We start from the raw sequence: 23,365 nt of genomic DNA, 5'->3' as shown, positions 1-23,365 counted from the left end.
TACATTAACCACAGACCACTTGAACCGTAGCGTCCCTATTCTGAGGAGAACGTTAGCCAAACACAGCTGCCTCGGCTATTTTTGGCAACGAGTTTTGGTGTAGAGGGGAAAAAGAGCAGGCCAAGTACAGAGCCAACGATCACATTTACTATGTATTGAGTGTTTAAGAAGTGGTTAAAGGTCTGAAAATACACATTAACATCAGGCCAAAAAATACATTATTTTACTCAACACCGTCAAACAAGTCTATGAAGCTATCTATGAAGTCTATGACAAAAGTTTAATCTGCAACACGATTTTATACAATACGTAGTGTGGGGGGGGGGGGTCCTTGAAGGACCCCTGGGCCCTGCAGTATCAGTATGTTTGTCTGCAGACACATGTCAACCAAACAGAATGCATGTAGCTGCATATAACCCCTCTGGGGGGCGCTGTGCTGCACTCTGACTGACCACTGGAGAGATGGGTTTACTGTAGCATCTAAGACTAAGGCAGGGGTCTTCAACCTTTTTAGGCCAAGGACCCCCTAGCTGAGAGAGAGAGATGAAGCAGGGACCCCCCTCTACATATTGTATAAAATTGTGTTTCAGATTAAACTTTTTTGTTTACGTGGTCTGCTCCTTTTTTCCCTCTACACCTAAAACTCTTTGCCAAAAATAGCAGATCTACAAGCTCTCAACGCCTCGCAGCGCGAGGCGTTGTGAGCTTGTAGATCTGCTATTTTTTGGCTAAAGTTCTCCTCAGAAAAGCGATGCTAGAGTTCAAGTGGTTAATGTAAAAAAACAATCATATCATATCACCCAAAAATTTGGCGGACCCCCTGTAGTAACTCTGAGGACCCCCTAGGGGTCCCGGACACCCTGTTGAAGACCCCTGGACTAAGGAATACAATCAATAAAGACAGTGGAATGATGAGAGAAGGGGGGGGGGGGGGTGTGGAGGGGAAAGCCATATTGAAGAGGTGGGTTTTAAGAGAGGTTTTGGAGCGGGAGGGGGGCTTCTCTGAGAGTTTTGGGGAGTGCATTCTACAGGGTTGGGCCCTATCGCCCCAAGGTACGGTACTTGGCCCAGGGCACCTCAAAGGGGGGGCGGGGGGATGGGGGGGGGGTAGTATTTTGCGATGTGAGAGTGCGGTCTGGCCAACACCAACTCGGGACTCTTGAATCGCTGACCTCCACACTCTTCTATCTATAACAGGGGTCTTCAACAGGGGGTCCGGGACCCCTAGGGGGTCCTCAGAGCTACTATAGGGGGTCCGCCAAATCTTTGTGTGATAGGATTTATTTTTTTTACATTAACCACTTGAATCCTAGAATTCCTTTCCTGAGGGGAATATTAGCCGAAAATAGCAGATCTACAAGCTCTCAACGCCTCGCGCTGCGAGGCGTTGAGAGCTTGTAGATCTGCTATTTTTGGTGTAGAGGGAATAAAGAACAGACTAAGTAAAAAAAAACTTTCATCTGAAACACAATTTAATACAATATAGAGTAGGGGGTCCCTGCTTCATCTCTCTCTCAGCTAGGGGGTCCTTGGCCTGAAAACGTTGAAGACCCCTCATCTATAACATCAGGGTCTTGAGCTCTACAGTGTTGTTAGCTAAGCTGTCGTGCCGCAGTGCTCCTACGTAGGTGGTGCGGCTTCTTGTCTTTCCTGGCTTTGCCCTGGGTTTAGCTCCCATAGTGTCACTTTGCTTGCCACTATAGTTCCGGGTGCCTGACGCAGTGCCCTGCCACCCTCATCCTCCTCTCTCTGACTTTGTCTGTCACCCGTGGTACTAGGTCTCCGTAGAGGACCACACTTCTGATGTGGTCCGTCCATGATTGTTTGATTGATGTACTTTATTTAGTAAGACATGAGAACAACAGTACATGGAAGTGCAGATTCACAATACAAGGTCTACTAAACTGGAAGACTCATTAAGCACTAAGCTTGTTTTAAGATGAGATCCCCATGCACACAAATCATGATGACATATAAGAGACAGACAGATATACACACTACTATACAGAATGTCATACATTCAGCTTACAGGTTACTGGTATGAAGAGTGAAAAATATGTACAAACGAAGAAAGAAGAGGGGAGGGGGGGGGGGGTAGTTTAAAACTTAGACAGGGGCCATTTTTGAATTGCAGCCTCCTGAAGGTGTATCTTTAGGGCAGTTTTGAAAGTGAGTAGGGATTTACGCTCTTTTACTCCTTTTGGTAGGGCATTCCACATTTTTGATGAATAGCATGAGAACGAGTTCATACCCTTTGTTGTGCCAAATCTGGGTTGAACATGTGACACCTAGTGCCATTCGTAGCATTCTTGTGTAGACTCCATCCAGGGCCCTTTCCTGTTCTGCTGTGAGGGTCCATGTCTCATCCCCATACAGCAGTACTGACTCCACTGTGAGGGTCCATGTCTCAGCTCCATACAGCAGTACTGACTCCACTGTGAGGGTCCATGTCTCAGCCCCCGTACAGCAGTACTGACTCCACTGTGAGGGTCCATGCCTCAGCCCACATACAGCAGTACTGACTCCACTGTAGCTATGAACAATTAATCCCTGGCACTGTGTGAAACACAGCCAGCAATGAGTTAACTTTAGACGGAAAGTGTCCGTTGAGCAAGTTTTCCTTTTAATGAGGCTTCCTGCTCGAACCTGTCGACACCAGCGTTGCCATGTCTGCTTATTATAAGTGACGTTCTCAAACATGTTCATATCAAGGACCGGCAAATTAATTCGTATTTGTCCGGACCCCCATCTGAAAGGACTTTGTGCCAGGGGAGCCCCGTACCAGATTTGTGTTGTTAGAATGTTTAAAAAATATTTATAGAAAATAGCCGATCTACAAGCTCGGCTATTTTCTAACAGCTGCATGTATATAGGTTTTAAAGAGCTCATGTGGCCTATAATAGTCGCTTCTTTCTTTTGGGCTTAGGTTTTCATAGACCTGGTTTCTTATTTCTCTCGCGAAATCTGGCAACGCTGCAGTTGACCTCTAGTTAAGAGTAGTAAGTAGGAGGGAGCCTCCCTAAAAACATTCTCCCACGATATTATTGACCAAAAAAGGACTTCCTCTTGTCCGTCACCATTCCATACCGAAACCCTGCATGTGTTTGTGAAGCCATTATTATAAAAGTAGAAGTGTGAAAAAGCCAAACAAAAGTGATCGTGACCATTGTCAATGTTTGTGGTCAACGCTCCTTCATCAGTGAGGAACTGGATCAAATAAGCCTTCTGCTTTAACACTATGCTGCATGTACATTCATTTAATTATATTCATGAAGAAGCATCTGTGTCATTTTTAGATTTGAGCTAAAAAAGCATTATTTTACACTTATTTTACACATATTTTTAAAAAGCAAATCTTTGCTTCTGGGGGGTCCCTGGAACAAAATATTTTGAGATGGGGGTCGGCGGCCAAATACATACAATTTTGGGGGTCCTTGACATGAAACAGTTAATTATATTTGTGAGTGATTGATTGATTGATTGATTGAATAATTGAATCGTTTATTTAGAAAGACATGGTAACAGTACATGGAAGTACAATTCACAATACAAGGTCCTCTAAACTGGATCGCTCATAAAAGCACTTGGCTTATTTAACAACCCATTGATTCCTGGAACGCATCTGTGTCACTTTAGATGTCTTTGGCTATTCAAAAATAGCAGATCTACAAGCTCATAGCGCGGCACTGAGTGCCGCGCTACGAGCTTGTAGATCTGCTATTTTTGAAAAGTCGTGAAAAAATATTTTTTTGTTTTTTTTTTCAAAAAACTGTTAGGATTTATAAAATTTTTAGAAGCAGCCTCAGGTCTTAAAGGGTTAAAATGAGATCCCCGCACACTCAAACCATGATGACATTTAAGAAGACAGACAAATATACACTACTGTGCAGAACGTCATACAGTCAGCTTACAGGTTACTGGTAGAAATATGTACAATAAACAGTTCTATAAACTAAAGGGCTTACACCAACCCCCCCCCCCCCACCCTTTAGATTTGTTTTAACGCTGACATTTCCTCTTTGGGCACACAGACAGGAAACAGGTTGAAATGGCCTGTTTGCTCTATTTCTGTCTCTCTCTCTCACATGTGTCTGTCTGTCTGTCTGTCTGTCTATCTGTCTGTCTGTCTGTCTGTCTGTCTGTCTGTCTGTCTGTCTGTCTGTCTGTCTGTCTGTCTGTCTGTCTGTCTCTCTCTCTCACTCTGTCTGTCTGTCTGTCTGTCTGTCTGTCTGTCTCTCTCACTGTCTGTCTGTCTGTCTGTCTGTCTGTCTGTCTGTCTCTGTGTATGTCTCTCTAGTCTCTCTCTCTCTCTCTCTCGCTCGCTGACTCACTTTTCGCTCTGAGCACACAGCCAGAAAAACTTCAGACAGCCCAGATATTCTCCTTTTTCCCAACACACACACACACACACACACACACACACACACACACACACACACACACACACACACACACACACACACACACACACACACACACACACACACACACACACACACACACACACACACACACACACACACACACACACACACACACACACACACACACACACACACACACACACAGCGCACGCGCCTGCCTGCCTCACTTCCAGTCCCTGACATTGTAACAGAGCAAACGGTTCTTCTTTCTATTTGGGCTTCAACTGTCACAGCTGCTGCTGTGAGAGGAGGGTGTGTGTGTGTGTGTGTGTGTGTGTGTGTGTGTGTGTGTGTGTGTGTGTGTGAGCGGTGTGTCTGAGAGAGAGAGAGAGAGCGGGCTGTGTGTGTGTGACAGCGGTGTGTGTGTGTTTGGGGGTGTGTTCAGGGCTGCCTGCTCATCCCTCAGTCATTTCAGTGTGGTGTGGTGGTCATTTAGTGTAGTAGCAGCAGCCGTAACGGTAACAGCAGCAGCAGCCAGGAGCGCTCCACATATTATCTGCTGCTGTGTGTGTGTGTGTGTGTGTGTGTGTGTGTGTGTGTGTGTGTCTGTCATGGTCCGCTGCACATGGATCCTCAGCCTATGGGAATAATAACTTAAACAAACATGGTGGATATGTACGCCCGGGGCCACACACACACGTACCGGGCCCCCAGGGGGGCCGGCTTGACGCTGCCCACGCTCATGGAGCGGCAGGTAAGGTGTTAATATAGCTTTTTATAACGGCGCCGTGTCAGTGCAGAAAACCTCTGATCTACAGATGATAACTTTGTGTGTGTCTTATTTTTTCTTCCCGTAAATTAACGCTCTTACTTGATCACGCTACAGCGTCGCACAAAAGCATCAAAAGTAGCAGATCTACAAGCTCGAAACGCGACGCGTTTCGAGCTTGTAGATCTGCTACTTTTGATGCTTTTTGAATTTTAATCGTGAAAAGTAACAGTTTTTTGGACTTATGAGGTTTCCACCCGACAGAGACGATAAGCAATTTCAACCTGGCGTGTCTATTTTAGGTGTTGGTTATTATTATAGACGGAAAATCCTCCCAATTTTGACACAATATTTTCAAAAGTTTTAGATCTGCTTTGTAGAGGATTTTTTTTTAAAAATAAGCCAAAGTATAGAATAGGAGGATTAAGTGATTATTAAGTGTGTGTTTATTTTTTGTAGAGATGGTGACACAATGTAGTCCTTGGTTAAAGGTTCATCTATGGGTTTGTTTCCCCCACAGTGTATGTTTTAACCCTTTCAATCCGGGAACGCATTTGTGTCATTTTTTGATTTCTTTGGGTATTTTTTGAAAAATCGTGAACATTTTTGCAAATCTTTAAAGCGAACATTTGTAACTCAAATCTTTGCTTCTGGGGGGTCCCTGGAACAACATATTTTGAGATGGGGGTCCGTGGCCAAATACATATCATTTTGGGTGGTCCTTGACATGAAAAAGTTTGAGAACCATATATTTTAGCAACAATCTTTTTTTTTTGTAAGATTTAGAAGACATTTGTAGAATCCCCAGAAGCAAAGATTTCAGTTAAAACAAATTGCTGTTAAATTATATATATATTCAAAGATTTGCACAAACTTTCACGATTTAAAAAAAAAAAAAAAACAAGCTCATTGTATATCTTCGCTTGTAGATCTGCTATTTTTTAATAGCCAAAGAAATCAAAAAATGACACAGATGCGTTCCCGGTATGAAGGGGTTAATGGTGTTTCGAACGGTCTTTGTTGTGATGATGGCTGTCTTCCTGTTCCGTAGCGCTCAAGTCCATGTACACGCTCGTCACACTTCTGCTCTAGTATTGTTTCTTTCTTTTTTCCCCTCCCTCCTCCCTCCCCTGTATTGCTAAAAGCGGATGGCCTAGCATAACTGACACAACTCTGCTGTCACATACTGTACCGTATGTACACTGTGACGCAATGTATTTGAGAGAATCAACTAGGAGAAGTTATTGTCAGTAAATAGCTCTCATGGAAAAGCAGCTATTAATAAAGTCTATAGTTTACACATGGTTAATTCATTCAGCTTTTGTTGGTATTTTCATTTAAACAATGCATATTTTGTTCATTTTGTTTGGGCTGTAATAACTCCAAATACTCCATGATCACAAAAACACTGCTACTAGTCACCAAAGAGCAAGATATTGATCCGTGTTGTCATCAGGTATTGGCAATTTGGCATCAAAATATACTTAAAGTATAAAAAGTAAAAGTACTAAAATGTTTGAAAATAGCCGATCTACAAGCTCACAACGCGTCGCATCGACGCGTTGTGAGCTTGTAGATCGGCTATTTTCAAACAGCCTATGTATAGAATAGGGCTGAAGTGGTTAATGGTATGTTTTATAATGTAATCATTTATATCTGCAAAGTAACTAAAGTTTTCAAATAACTGTAGTGGAGTAAAAGAAGTACAATATTTGCCTCTCATGAGATGTAGTGGAGTAGAAGTAAAAATACTGAAAATTCAAAATACTCCAGTAAAGTAAGAATACCTCAAAACTGTACTTAAGTGCAGTACTTGAGTAAATGTACGTAGTTACTTAACACCACTGGTTATTATACAGATGGTATGATGGTATATTATGTACTGTACATAATGGAAAGCAGCCTTACACTGCAGTGGTGTTTGGAAATCAGTGTTTATTTCCATAAACAATAAAAGCATTGTTTTGCCAGCTGTAGTAATGAAAGAGGAAACCACTGAAATAGGAGCATTTTTATATGTTTTTTTAAGTATCTCTGAATCTACAGCATTTGTTCTCAATGTGAGGTCCCCGGGGACCCCCGGGGGTCCCCAGCTATAGTAGTTACTATAGCATCACAATCATCTTAACCACTGTATCCGTTTATATGTTGGCTATTCAAAACTAGCAGATCTACAAGCCTACAGCGCGTCACTCGGTGCTATTTTCACCATATGTATTTGTGGAACCGAGTCAAACTAAATGTAACACCTTAACTCCTACATTCAGGTGCTTATCAGGGTGTGTGTGTGTGTATGGGGGGGGGGGGGGGTCAAATATGATTATTTTTTTGGGGGGGGGGGTCACGGCCTGAAAAGGTTGAGAACATGCACTGAGACCTACTGTATATGTGTTGATGAGAGGCTGTTATTAAATAACAGAGAGACGGCCTGCAGCTCATTAGGGAAAAGTGCGTGACTTTGAGGTTAGCCAAGGTTAGCATCATGCATGGAGCCCGGCCTCATTCAAAGTGTGATGCTACAACATGACTCTTTGTTTCACTGAGGACAGGAGTGAGAGTGAAAGAACCAGCTGGGTGATGAATACAGGTACATGGGAAGCTGTCAGAACCTTCCCTTAAAGGGATATTTCACTTTCAAAAAAACTTAGGGTCATTTTATCCCTGGGGGGATAAAATCTGGGGGGCTCACAAAAGCCTGAGTAGACGATAAAATGACACCAATGTTTTTTTTTAAGTGAAATATCCCTTTAAACCTTTAAGACCGGGAACGCAGCTGTGTCATTTTGGATTTCTTTGGGCTATTAAAAAAATAGCAGATCTACAAGCTCATATAGCTTGCATAGCAGCAAGCTCAATAGCAGCTTGTAGATCTGCAATTTCTTTGAAAAATCTTGAAAATGTGTGCAAATATGTATTTTTTTAAAGCGAACATTTGTAACTCAAATCTTTGCTTCTGGGGGTGGTCCCTGGAACGAAATACTTTGGGATGGGGGTCCATTGCCAAACACATATCATTCCTTGACCTTGACATGAAAAAAGTTTGAGAACCACTGATATTATAAAAACATAAGTTTAAAAAAAACAACTGTTAGGATTTAGAAGACATTATTAGAATCCCCAGACGCAAACATTTGAGTTGGCTTTAAAAATATATATATATTGAAAGATTTTAACATGAAAATTTCACGATTTAAAAAAAACCAAACAGCAGATCTACAAGCTCGTAGCGCTCTGTGCCGTGCTATGAGCTTGTATAACTGCTATTTTTTAATAGCCAAAAAATCTTAAAATGTCCCGGGGTTTAATTGGTTAAAACATCCAGGACAACGCTCCACACGTCCCAGACTCTTTTCCCTTCTGGCTCCCAAACTGTGGAACAAACTCCCCACATTACAGTTAGAACTGCAGACTCACTCTCCCAATGTTCTGCCTTAACCTGAAGACTCACCTCTTCAGAGTTCATAACTCCACCTTTTAGCCCGTAGCCCGATGGCAGGTTAATTTGTTGACCTGGCCTCCTATAGTTTCAATGTACATATTCATTTTTTGATGTGATACTGTTTAGACTGATGATAGGTTCTCGGTTTACCTATGATCCTATGATGACTATTTCTATGCTATTTGATGTATTACCTCCAGGCCCAGTCCTATAGGCCCATGTGCGCCCTAGGCAAGCTTTCTCTTGTCTCGTAGTGTGTGACTGACTGGTTTTACTTGCATGAACTGTTCAGCTATGTGGAGAGAGGAGAGGTGGCTGTGACATCGTCACTTTAACAGCCACCCCTCCTCCCGCCCCTCTCCCCCCTCCACAGCTCCCTGTTCCAGACAGACAGACAGTATCACAAGGTTAATTCACCCATGCACACAGTGATGTGACTTGCAAACGAGTGATAGAGTAGCCTACCGACTACCGAAAATATTCCCAATGTTTCTCTCCCCCCCCCCCCAAGGTTTTTTTTTTGGAAAATAGCCGATCTACAAGCTCACGCACTGCGGGCTTGTAGATCGGCTATTTTCTAATAGCCAATGTAAAAAAAAGTTTTAAGTGCTCATGTTTGTGGCCTAATAGTCGCTTATTTTGGGCTTGTCAGATGTGCTTATAGACTCTTATTTCTCTCGCAAAATTTGGCAACACTGTACAGTAGCAACACTGTGGGCAAAACTCCCAACCTGGCAACGTGGCTCACATGTGCGTGTGGCGCTCATCCAGAGTGGTTCATGACACACCTCACCCCCTCCCCCCTCCCCTCTGGGAAGGCACTTTAGAATGCCAAGAAGAATCTTTAGAATGGCAAGAAGAGCCAATAAGAATCTATAACGGGTGTTTTGTTCCAAATGCAAACACTTTTGGAAAAAAAACAAAACTGTAATGTACTATTTAGCTGTGTATTCATACATCCTTGTTGGACAAGATTTCTGTAGGAAAGAACATGAGCTCTTGACCCCCTGCATATTGTCAGTTAAAGCTACACTATGTAATCTTCCTCTTCTATCCCCGGATTTGAACCGGGTTTCCTGCGCAAGTGCAGTTTACCTACCACTGTACTGCCACCGTGCCACCCTCTGTTTAGTGGGCAGATATGTTACCACCGTGCCACCCTCTGTTTAGTGGGCAGATATGTTACCACCGTGCCACCCTCTGTTTAGTGGGCAGATATGTTACCACCATGCCACCCTCTGTTTAGTGGGCAGATATGTTACCACCATGCCACCGTCTGTTTAGTGGGCAGATATGTTACCACCATGCCACCCTCTGTTTAGTGGGCAGATACGTTACCACCGTGCCACCCTCTGTTTAGTGGGCAGATATGTTACCACTGTGCCACCCTCTGTTTAGTGGGCAGATATGTTACCACCGTGCCACCCTCTGTGCCCGCTGTGTGATCCTAATCATAGTGGGTGTTTGCAGCCTCTGCCACAAACTAACTTTATTCACGGCTCTAGACCACAGAGCTACACTGAACTCTTCATTTTAGAGCACTGGTTCTCAAACCTTTTCATGTCAAGGACCCCCAATTAGTTTGGGCGTCCTTGACATGCAAATAATTGAGAACTGGTTTAAACAAAGATTAAATTGGAAGCTCAAATAACTACGCTTGTAAAACAAGCCCAAAAACACATGAACCTACAACTACCAATATGTACAAGCAGTAAAACAAGCCCAAAGGTGCTTATAATAAGCATACATGGCAACACTGGCCTTGCAGGTGGAGATCAGTAGTGAGTCAGTGGTATAGTGTAGTTTGCATGTGACACAGTGTTTGTTTACATTTTCACATTAGTCTCACAACAACAAGGCCCAGGTTTACACTGATGACACAACATACAGTATGTTGTGTGTCTTTATTTTTAAACACAACACACAGTATGTGTGTGTTTTTATTTTTAAAGTCGTTTCCACCATCAGGGGCATTCCACCACGGCCATGTCTCATGACCCATGATGCAACTCACTCATTTCCTCTTTGTGTGTGTGTGTGTGTGTGTGTGTGTGTGTGTGTGTGTGTGTGTGTGTGTGTGTGTGTGTGTGTGTGTGTGTGTGTGTGTGTGTGTGTGTGTGTGTGTGTGTGTGTGTGTGTGTGTGTGTGTGTGTGTGTGTGTGTGTGTGTGTGTGTGTGTGTTAGAGGTCAGATGTCTGGCTGCTGTCTATTGATCACCTAGTGGGGTTAACCCATTAAAAACCGGAAAAGAATCATTGTGTCATTTTAGATTTGAGCTTTACATGTATCAAAGATTTGTTGGGGGGCTTTTTATGCCTTTATATGTAGAGAGGGAAAGTAGGCTGACAGGAAATGGGGACAGAGATGGGGGGGGGGGGGGTGACACGCAGCAAAGGTCGTCCGGATCGGGAGTCGAACCCACAACACGGTGTCAGGCTGGCATTGCAGCCTATAGGGTGCCTGGACCGTCACGCTATACGGCCCAGGCCCCCACAGGGGGGATTTTAACCATATTTTATTCTTTGGCTATTCAAAGATCGCAGATATACAAGCTCATAGCGTGTCACTTTCTGCCGCAAAATCAGCTTGTAGATCTGAAAAAAAAAAAAAAAAAAAAACTGAATATTTTTTTAATATATATTTATTATTTTTAAGCGAACATTTGTAACTCAACTCTTTGCTTCTTGGGGGTCTCTGGAACAACATGTTTTGGAATGGGAACATAATCATTTTTCGGGTCCTTGACTGATAAACTGTAGCAACATTTTCAGAAAACTGTTTGGCATCAGTAGAATCAGCCTCAGGTATTAATGGGTTAATAATGTGATCAATAACCATGCAGGCACGAAAACCCACTGACATTGAACGATCAGCCTGTGAGAGAGTGGACCATCACCCACCATTAAGACCTAAACACAGCAACACTGTGACTGTGTGCTGACATTGGATTGGGTATTGGACAGATTATGTTCTATCGTTTCACCATATGAGCCTCTCTGTCCCTTTGACATAGTTCTGCTGGTGCACTTTTAGCTCCGTAACAGTGGACACTATGTCTGTCTGTCTGTCCATCCGTCCGCCTGTCCATTTGCAATTGCCACTTTGGTCCAAAAAAACAAACAAGATATCTTGAAGAATACTGTGTACCGGCTAAATGATCATGACATCTGCTGGAGGAGACACCCTGCTGATCTAGCTCTAGTGCCACCCTGAAGCCAACATGTCCTCTTCTATTTATAAATGACTCGCACTGAACTATATATATATATATAGACAAGTCCAGTTGTGCCGTGCGATTATTATTGCAATTTACTGTATACAACTATGCAAAAAAGTTATTTTTACCATATCAGTACTTTATGCCTGCTCATTTCCTAATACAAAAGAATACATTCTTTATCCTAAACATATATAATTATTTTGTTTTATTTTCTAATTCCTTCACTTATTTTCCTTTATATATCAGCTATTTTGGAAAATATATGAAAGTATGAGATAACGCTTAAGTGGTGAAACATGTTGTATGGCATTAGTAAATCAAACTAAACACAGTCATAAGAGCAATAATTAATAACACATATTATAGAGCAGTGGTTCTCAAACCTATTCATGACAAGGACCCCCAAATTGATATGTATTTGGCCGCGGACCCCCATCTAAAAGGTTTTGTGCCAGGGACCCCCAGAAGAGAAGATTTATGTTAAAAATAAATCTAAAATGATAAAAGATATTTTCAATATTTTTCACAAAAATGCAAAAAATAGCCGATCTACAAGCTCACAGCGCGGCACGAAGTGACGCGCTGTGAGCTTGTAGATCTGCTATTTTATGAATAGCAACATATATACATGGATAAAGTGGCTAAAATGATTGTGACGCTAAATTTGCTACTTTTGCTGGGGGGACTCCCTGTTACCCCTCCCAAGGACCCCTGGGGGTCCCCGGACCCCACTTTGGGAACCACCGTTATGCCTCTGGCACAGAAAGTGAGAAAGCCCACTGCTGTACCGCGGCGTGTAGCACCATGTATACAGATGTAGCACAGACATGACAAGGCGGTAAATATAGACCGTGGGGGAGGATGTGAGGTTAGAGACAGAGGAAGGTAGGCCACAGAGCACTGCTCTTTCTGTGTCAATACCAGAACACATCGTTTCTGTGCAGTGGAAGCCTTATTCTGTCCAAAACTGTTACTTTTCAGTGAAATGGAGAAAAGAAAGAACTTGTGTTCCACTGGATACAGTGTAGTTATCATTTAATTACTTTAATACCTTTCATTGGTTCCATATTTGTAACAAACCCACGCACACTAAACCACTTTCACAACACAGTGATGTAAAAGTGGTTTAGTTGTTGTGACCTTGTAGATTGGCTGTTTTTACTAGTTTTGTTTGACATTCTTGAACGATGAAGTGGGGCATTCATTTATGGACCCCCCCCCCCCCCACCCATAAATAAGATAAATAACACTTACATCTTCTCTTCTGGGGGTCCCTAGCTGGACCACAAAACATTATCAGATGGGGGAGTTTGCAGGCCAAAGGTTTGCAGGTATTTTTTTATTTTTTGCACTAAAACGTTTGAGAACTAGTGATTGAGACGATAATCTGTAGATTCAGCCTCAGGTCTAAATAACTCATTTAGACCAGGAAAGGATCGGACTGTGACATTTTTAGATTTCTTTGGCTATTCAAAACTAGATATACAAGCTCATGTAGTTCTGCTATTTCTTGAAAAATTGTGCATTTTCTTTGCAAATCTTTGAATATATATATTTTCAAGCGAACATTTTTTAACAAAATGTTTTTGCTTCTGGGGATCCCTGGAACAAAATATTTTACAATGTCAAACAAATAAATATATATATTCAAAGATTTGCACAAATGTTCACGATTTTTCAAAAATAGCAGATCTACAAGCTCATAGCGCGGCACTCGGTGCCGCGCTATGAGCTTGTAGATCTGCTATTTTTTAATAGCCAAATAAATGTAATATGACAGAGACGTGTTCCCGGATTTAATGGGTGAAAAGTAGAAATATGGAGATACAAGGTTTATATATGAGCCAGTTTCAGGAGGGAGGGATGGAGGGAGGGATGGAGGGAGGGATGGAGGGAGAGAGGGAGGGAGGGATGGAGGAATGGAGGGATGGGGGGATGGGGGGATATCCTATGACAGAGTTGACCGCATAATGCTCCCTGTAGGACAGAGGTGAGATGACATCATACTGCTGGAATGATGACATCATCACTGTTGTGTTTGCTGTGTGTGTGTGTGTGTGTGTGTGTGTGTGTGTGTGTGTGTGTGTGTGTGTGTGTGTGTGTGTGTGTGTGTGTGTGTGTGTGTGTGTGTGTGTGTGTGTGTGTAGGGGGGGTATGAGTGTCTCTGTGTGGTATGTGTGTGTGTGTGTGGGGGTATGCGTGTGTGTGTAGTGCGTGTGTGGTATGTGTGTGTTGGGTATGAGTGTGTGTGGGGTATGATTGTGTGTGTGTGTGTGTGTGGTAGGTGATATTAAAGGCATAGGGTTTCATTGCTGCAGAGGAAGACACAGGCAGCCATTCATTTTTGCTCTCTCTCTCTCTCTCTCTCTCTCTCTCTCTCTCGTACTTTAATCAAAGTAGTTGTGATGGTGACATCAGTTTGCATGTGGTTTCACCTCCCAGTCAAAAAGCAGTGAACGCCCTGCCTGTAAAGGAGTGTAAAACCCTACTCACTTTCAAAACTGCCCTAAAGAAACACCTTCAGGAGGCTGTGATTCCAAACTGGCCCCTAAACTTTTTTTTTTACTTGCTCTTTTTTCCCTCTATACCTCTTTGCCAAAAATAGCAGATCTACAAGCTCACAATGTAGATCTGCTATTTTTGGCTAAAGTTCCCCTCAGAAAAGGAATTCTAGGGTTCAAGTGGTTAATGTAAAAAAACTAAATCATATCACACAAAGATTTGGCAGACCCCCTATAGTAGCTCTGAGGACTCCCTAGCGGTCCCGGACCCCCTGTTGAAGACCCCTGGTCTATTGTATATATTTCTTGTTGTTCATACCAGTAACCTCTAACCTGTAAGCTGATTGTATGACGTTCTCCATAGTATAGTGTATATTTGTATGTCTTCTTAAATGTCATCATGATTTGAGTGCGTGGGGATCTCATTTTAAATAAGCCATCGTGCTTTTATGAGCGATCCATTTTAGAGGACCGTGTATTGTGAATTTGTACTTCAATGTACTGTTACCATGTCTTTCTAAATAAAGTATTCAATCAATCAATCAAGTGTCATGAAGCTGAGCACTATGCTCCTACAAAGGGAATGCTTTTACTCCTCCGCGTCATCAGCGCCCATACCCTAGGTGGGGTTGGCGAAAGGGCCCACTCTGTGTGGAGTTTGCATGTTCTCCCCGTGTCTCCTAGGGTAGTTAATACCCTCACAAAAACATGCAGTAATCCTGGTCTCTATACCGCCTCCCCATGACAGCCGGGGCGCCTGATGGAGGGGAAAGGAACTGGTTGGAATAACGTGTTCCTTCCACACGCTACGTCCTACCAGGGAAACTCCCTCCTGTCAGGTGACAAGAAGGTCAGTTGGCTCTCATGCATTGAAGGAGGCATGAGCTCGGCCCTGGCCTCCCTAGGCTGGCGGGGGGAGTGTAGCGCCCAGGATCACTTAGCAAATTGGCACCGGGTGAAAAAAGGGTTACAAAATCGCGGGACAAAAATTATAAGTAAAAAAAAAAAGGGAATGCTTTTGGACACACTGTGTAACCCATTCCCCCCCAGAAGCAAAGATTTGAGTTACACATGTTCGCTTTAAAAAATATATATATTCAAAGATTTGAGTTACACATGTTCGCTTTAAAAAATATATATATTCAAAGATTTGCACACATGTTCACGATTTATTTCAAAAATAGTAGAAACAATACAGTAGATCTGCTATTTTTGAATAGCCCAAAGAAATCTAAACAATGACACAGATGCGTTCCCGGTCTTAATGGGTTAAAAAAAAGTTTGCGAACCTCTGGAATATAGAGACGGCTGGTATCCAGTGTTGCCAGATTCTGTGAGAGAAACAAGCAACCGGGTCTAGGAAAACCAGCCCAAAAGAAGCGACGATAATGGGCCAACATGAGCACTTTAACATGTACATCGGCCATTTGAAAATAGCAGATCTACAAGCTCACAACGCGTCGCGATGCGACGCGTTGTGAGCTTGTAGATCGGCTATTTTCAAATGAAATCTTGCGGGGGAAATTATAATAAGCAGATCTGGCAACCCTGCTGGTTTCGGCGATACAGTCGTGAACTCTGTACATCCTCTGACACATGTCACATTGAGTGTGTGTGTGTGTGTGTGTGTGTGTGTGTGTGTGTGTGTGTGTGTGTGTGTGTGTGTGTGTGTGTGTGTGTGTGTGTGTGTGAGTGTGTGTGTGTGTGTGTGTGTGTGTGTGTGTGTGTGTGTGCGTGTGTGTGAGAGGCAGGAGGTATTTGTAGGCGTCGCCCACACACATTATTATGAAGTATGCAGGGTTGATCACTCTTGCAGAAAGCGTGCATCTGTAATGTAGCTGTTTCTGTCTACTTCCTGTGCTTTAGCGTGCCTCTGTCTCTCTCTCTCTCTCACACACACACACACACACACACACACACACACACACACACACACACACACACACACACACACACACACACACACACACACACACACACATACTGTACACATACACCCACACACAGAGCGAGAGGAAAGAGCTATGGTCTCTCTTTTTCTGTGTGTGTGTGTGGGCAGAGAAACATGTAAATGGGTTAAAGGGATAGTTCACCCAAATAATTACTTTTTTTTCTATGGATTAGTCACCCCATGGAGACTTGAATTCATGGATATTTTTAGGTTTTTGTCTCATTCCTAAGACAATAACTTGATGACCAGCGGACCGGTAGGCAGCGGTTCCGGTAGGAGACACAAAGGAGACTCTTTGTGTCTCCTACCGGAACCGCTGCCAGTCATTAAAATTATTGCCTTAGAAATGCGACAAAAACAAACAAATATCCATGAATTCAAGTCTCCATGTGGTGACTAATCACTAATACTGTATAGTGTCACAGTCACAGACTTTGCCTGTCTTGTCTAGGTCTTGCATTTCTATGTGTTATGTTCTTGTTCTAGTTTTCATGGTTCTATGTTCATGTCTCCCCCCAGCTGTATCTCATGTGTAATAATCAGTCGTCATGTTACATATATGAGTCTTTGTCAGGTCATTGTTTGGTGTCACGTCATGTTTAGTGTTGTATCTTTGTTAGTTTGTGATTGTGACGTTTTCTCTGTTATTTTGTATTAACCCGTTAAAACCGGGAACGCATCTGTGTAACCATTTTAAACATTATTTTATTTATTTTACTTTGGCTATTCAAAAATAGCAGATCTACAAGCTCATAGCGCGGCACTCAGCGCCATGCTATGAGCTTGTAGATCTGCTATTTTTGAATAGCCAGAGTATAAGATCTACATCTAAAATCTACAATGACACAGAATCACAGATGCGTTCCCGGTCTTAATGAGTTAAATCATTGGTTCTCAAAGTGGGGTACGGGGACCCCCAGGGGTACTTGAGGGGGTTCCAGGGGGTCCCCAGCTAAATGATGGACAGGAACCAAATGGACCCTTATGGTTCTGTAACTCTGAGAGTGTACAAATGGTACCAAATGGACCCTAACGGGTCCATTTGGTTCCATTTGTACACTCTCAGAGTTACATTAACATTGATTTTATAATATAAATTGGGGTCCCAGAGGTATAAATGCCATTAAATGGGGGTCCGTAGCCTAATGCATGTCAAACTGGGGGGTCCTTGACATCAAAATGGTTTAGAATCACTGCTAGAAAGCCGTATAAACCTTCTCTTATGGGGGTCCCTGGCTTATCTTTTGAAATGGGGGTCCGCGGGCTAATAAGTGTGAATTTGGGGGTCCTTGACATGAAAAAGTTTGAGAACCACTGGGTTAAATCACCCAAATCTTGGGTTTTGAAACTCGTTGCGTCGCTTCACGCCACGAGCTTGTGGATCTGAGACTTTTAATGTTTTAGTGTGAGGAGGTCAAGTGGGACGGTAATTTATGGTAATTTACGAAAAAAACTGCGGTTTCTGCCCGACAACAACAATATAATTCTAACGATTTTGTTTTTTTTTCCCTCATTCTCTCTGTGTGTTCATGATCCAGGTGGAGGATGACGTGTACGCCAACGTAGCAGACCTCCGCCAACGCCTCTCATCCACCGACGACTTCCCGGACCACCACCACCACGAGACCCCTTACCTTTACCCCCCCCCGGGCCCCGAAGAGGAGGAGCAGGAGCAGGAGGACGAGGAGGAGGACGACGACGGCCAACAATGGGAGGTGCACACTGACCAGGAGAGCGGGCAGGACTACTACTACCACCCCGCCACGGGACGGACCACCTGGGACAAGCCCTTTGTTGTGGCACAGTCCCCCCCTTCCCCCCCCATGGACCCCGGGGCCTCCTCCTTCCTTTCAGAGGAGACCACCACCACCACCACCACCGCCTCCTCCTCCTTCTCCCCACAAACTCTGTCCCCTCAGACCCCGTCCCCCTCCACCGCCTCGCCTCCGCCCCCTGCAGGCGGCGGCTGGAACGCGTCGTCGTCTGATTGGTAGGGGCTGTTTGTGTCACCATTATGACCAGGGGTTCACATAACGTTTTTGGTCTAGTTCTTCAGAAGAGCACCTAGAGATGTTACTTGGTGCTCGCCAAATAAATGGTCAATAAAAGGTCCGGCCGCCTTTTTGTCAATGGGGGGGGGGGGGGGGGATGCTTGAGAAAAAATGTCAATGTTGTAGCGCCCTGCTTCTAAATTCCGTCGTTTTTTGCCGTTTTTTGGGGCGGTGTAACCGCCCCCTATAAGTGAGTTTTGGACACTGACCAATCCTGCACCGTGATTGGCCAATAGTCTACAACGCAGTCTACAACCCTAACCCTTCCACAGTCAATGCAAATCTATACTTTTGCAAAGTCAGCCAATCACATTACAGCTAGTGTCATCACCACTAGCTGTAATGTGATTGGCTGACTTTGCAAATTCAGGACTGTGATTGGCTAGCGAAACACATGACACATGTGCAGCCCTATGAATAGCAGTATGGACTTAAAAAAAAGTCACTTTTTTTAAAGTGAGTCATGTTGTGATGACCACACACCGCCCACTTCACACTGGGTGTGATTTTTTTTTTCTCTTCACGCCGTTTGGTGCCCCCACCAAGGTTGGTGCCCTGTGCTGCGCTTCTTTTATCCGCCAGATTGTGACGTTCACGGCATATTTTGCACCGTCACGGTGCGTTCATCATCGGTGACGAGTGCCTGTAACACAGCGTGCTGCGAGTCGCAGTGTGTCTGTGTGTCAGGATGCGAGGCAACACTCACACAATCACATGCAGCATGCGTCCCCTCCCCCTGCGCCTAATGGCTGTACAGTACATGGGGCCGACGCGTGCTTTAGCGTGATTGTGTAACTGTGGCTTCAGGAAGTACATTCCTAGCCTCGATTATCTAGGCTTTTATTTTTTAGTTTTGCTAAAAAATAAAAGCTTGGAAATTCCTGTCCCAGCTGTTGGTACGCATAAGCGCCTCGTGTCGTCTGATGTGCCGCGCAGAATTTATTTTGGCGACGCACCTGCGCACCAGTTATGTGCACCCCTGATTATGACATTATTTATGTGACAATTAATCGTCATGTAGACGATTAATTGTCACACAAATAATTGCGATTAACGGTTTTTAATTGTGTATTCTTTGTCTTGGAAACACTGGAATTTATGAATGTATTTTTTGAGCTTTTTATGCCTTTATTATTGATAGGACAGGAAATGGGGAGAGAGACGGGGAGTGACACACACCGCAAAGGCTGTCGGGATCGGGACTCGAACCCGCGGCGCGCTGTCAGGCTTTTTTTATTTTTTTTATTTAACCTTTATTTCACCAGAGAAATCACATTGAGACTAGTGTCTCTTTTACAAGTGTGCCCTGGCCAAGAGAAGAGGCAAATAAAATGTTACACAGCTCTGCCAGTAACGACAATACAGGACATAACAAAACAAAGACAAACATGACATCCGTAATACCAAAGACCTACTACCAATAGCACCAATACAGACTATTTAAAATACTATTAACAACAATACATCATAAAACTAATAAACTAATATAAGACTAAGATCACAGCAATTGCTACTTGTCAAAGCAGGAGCAATGGTTGGAGAATGTGCCCATGGCAATCCTCTTAAAAGACACTAGAGGGATCAATGAAGCCAATTTTAATCTGGTCTGTAGATCGTTCCATGACCAAGGCCCAAAAAACGCAAGGTTTTTTTTCCCTGCCTCAGATTTAGTAGTGGGTACGACATAGCGCATCCAGGCATTCGATCTGAGGTTAAGCGAATTTTGGACAAGATTAAATTTTGAACAAATGTACGAGGGGGAATTTCCAAGAATGGCTTTATATATAAAAGTGTACCAATGTAGCAACCTGCGAGATGCTAAGGAGGACCACCCTACTAGGGAATACAGAATACAATGATGTGTCCTATAGGTGGAGCTGGTAATGAACCTCAACGCAGCATGATAAAGGGGATCAAGTCTACCCAATATTGAGGGACAGGCGAATCGATACACAATGTCGCCATAGTCGAGTTGCGACATAAACAGGCCAGTGACCAGCCTTTTCCTTGAAGCAAAAGAAAAACAGGACTTCATTCTATAAAAGAAGCTTACTGTGAATTTTAACTTCTTAATCAACGCTTCAATGTGATGATTGAAGTTTAACTTGTTATCCAACCAAATTCCCAGATATTTGTAAAGCACCACCCATTCGATGGTTACTCCTTCCAAGGTGGTGATATTTGGGGGGATAATGTCAGCTTGTACATGTCAGGCTACATTGTAGCTTAGGTGCCCGGACCGTTACACCAGCGGTCCCGGCCCAAAATTTACATTTCTGTTTGGCTTTTTTAGGCGTTAAATAAATGACTGACATATTACCCCCAAAAAATATACTTTCAAAAAAAGAATTAATAGTGAAAATAGCAGATCTACAAGCTCACAACGCGATGCGTTGTGAGCTTGTAGATCTGCTATTTTCACTCATTTTGAAAATGTTCATGAACTTTTTTCAACACGGAAACGAATATGCAACAATGTATGCGATTATGTAATAATTGTGATGTAATAATTAATTGTTATTGTAATATTTGTGACCACAGGTCTAGGGACTGATGATGTCATAACTGTGACCACAGGTCTAGGGACTGATGATGTCATAACTGTGACCACAGGTCTAGGGACTGATGATGTCATAACTGTGACAACAGGTCTAGGGACTGATGATGTCATAGCTGTGACAACAGGTCTAGGGACTGATGATGTCATAACTGTGACCACAGGTCTAGGGACTGATGATGTCATAACTGTGACCACAGGTCTAGGGACTGATGATGTCATAACTGTGACCTCAGGTCTAGGGACTGATGATGTCATAACTGTGACCACAGGTCTAGGGACTGATGATGTCATAACTGTGACCTCAGGTCTAGGGACTGATGATGTCATAACTGTGACCACAGGTCTAGGGACTGATGATGTCATAACTGTGACCACAGGTCTAGGGACTGATGATGTCATAACTGTGACCACAGGTCTAGGGACTGATGATGTCATAACTGTGACCACAGGTCTAGGGACTGATGATGTCATAACTGTGACCACAGGTCTAGGGACTGATGATGTCATAACTGTGACCACAGGTCTAGGGACTGATGATGTCATAACTGTGACCACAGGTCTAGGGACTGATGATGTCATAACTGTGACCACAGGTCTAGGGACTGATGATGTCATAACTGTGACCACAGGTCTAGGGACTGATGATGTCATAACTGTGACCACAGGTCTAGGGACTGATGATGTCATAACTGTGACCACAGGTCTAGGGACTGATGATGTCATAACTGTGACCACAGGTCTAGGGACTGATGATGTCATAACTGTGACCACAGGTCTAGGGACTGATGATGTCATAACTGTGACCACAGGTCTAGGGACTGATGATGTCATAACTGTGACCACAGGTCTAGGGACTGATGATGTCATAACTGTGACCACAGGTCTAGGGACTGATGATGTCATAACTGTGACCACAGGTCTAGGGACTGATGATGTCATAACTGTGATCACAGGTCTAGGGACTGATGATGTCATAACTGTGACCTCAGGTCTAGGGACTGATGATGTCATAACTGTGACCACAGGTCTAGGGACTGATGATGTCATAACTGTGACCACAGGTCTAGGGACTGATGATGTCATAACTGTGACCACAGGTCTAGGGACTGGGAGCAGCTGGTGGACGAGAGCAGCGGACGGCCGTACTTCTACAACGCCATGTCCGGAGAGACGTCCTGGGAGCCGCCAGAGGTGGCGCCGGTGTGCCCTTACCCCCCGCTGACCACGGAGGCCCCGACAGGAGCAGGAGGAAGAGGAGGACGCAGGGCGTCGGAGCAGGACGGGCCGGTCAGTGAAAATACAAAATAAATCATTAATACTTGGAAGGGAATGTGTTAATTTAACAAAACAATCTATTATTAATGAATCCCTAGTTTGGGCATGTGGTTAGCCTCCTAGCATCATGGCCCTAAGTCATATTTTTAAGGTTTAGGAAAGAAGAAATGAAAAAAATCACTATCTGCCTAAGTCATCTAGGTCAGTGGTTCTCAACCAGTGGTCCGGGGACCACCAGTGGTCCTAGAAGGGGTTCCAGGTGGTCCCCAGCTAAATGATGGAGAGTTGGACCCGTACGGGTCCATTTGGTTTCATTTTACGCTCTCAAGAGTTAAATTATTGTTAAACATCTGCATTACTTGATTTACAAGAAGTCTAACACAATCAGAGAATGTAGATGAATTGCTACAGCATGGATGGAATTGTGGACACAATCTTATCCAACAACAACAAAATATTCTATGTTTTGGGTCTGAGAGTTTAAATCTCATCAAACGGTGGTTCCGTGGCTCAAATGCAGAATAAATAATGGGCCGTGATACGAAGGTTGAAAAATGCTGATCTACAGTATGTGACTTAGGCAATCATGAGAAAAAAAACTAATTTGGCCTAGTCACGTTTATCTGCCTTTTATTTATATCTGCCTAACTCTACTCTCCTAACACTGCTGAGTCATCCTGCCTTATTGCCCATGTTCTGAGCCTATCAGAATACTTGTTACCTTCATAAATCATTACTGCCCATGTCATTTTGGAATGTAACAAGCATTCTGATAGGCTGAGGACAGAGGCAATAAGGCACAAGGAAGCAGCAGTAGAGTTAGGCAGAAATGTCGATTTGGACAAAAAATGGCTTAGGTAATTATGCTAATGAGGCTAACAATGTCATTTTGGGGAATTAAAAACAAAACAATATTGAAAATACATGATCTACAAGCTTACAAGCGTCTCATCATGTCGCATTGTGAGCTTGTAGATCTGCTATTTTCACTATCCTTGCACGACACAGTTATGCGACAAAGTAATGCTTAAGTGGTTAATAGATTCTTTAATATACTTTTGTTGACATTCATTATCACCACAAAAACATTACGTTTGGAGCCTAATAGTGGCTCTTCCTCAGACCACTTATAGGCTCCAGACGTCACATTTCTGTGGTGATTAATCGAGAAAGTAATCAATAGAATAAATGGCTAAGAGATGGAGCTGGAGTCTTGGACTTTAGGACTTTAGATT

General features: G+C 43.4%; 1 protein-coding gene across 3 annotated transcripts in view; it reads left to right on the top strand.

Annotated features, from left to right (window-relative positions):
* Window positions 1–23,365, top strand: part of arhgap27 (Rho GTPase activating protein 27) — a 77,092-nt gene that overhangs the window by 20,490 nt on the left and 33,237 nt on the right. For 2 of the 3 annotated variants that reach the window (XM_084079123.1, XM_084079124.1), the window contains 2 exons: window positions 17,783–18,234; window positions 21,953–22,142. In XM_084079123.1, coding sequence (XP_083935249.1) covers window positions 17,783–18,234; window positions 21,953–22,142 — 642 coding nt within the window. Of the gene's footprint in view, window positions 1–4,796; window positions 5,119–17,782; window positions 18,235–21,952; window positions 22,143–23,365 lie in introns of those variants that run through there. The other variant, XM_084079125.1, reaches the window with a different exon arrangement.

This window comes from Gymnoscopelus microlampas, assembly GCF_963454915.1.
Source record: "Gymnoscopelus microlampas genome assembly, chromosome: 14".
NCBI classification, from domain to species: domain Eukaryota; kingdom Metazoa; phylum Chordata; class Actinopteri; order Myctophiformes; family Myctophidae; genus Gymnoscopelus; species Gymnoscopelus microlampas.
Note: the sequence above shows the minus strand (reverse complement) of the source record. Positions and strands in the feature narration are given on the sequence as shown.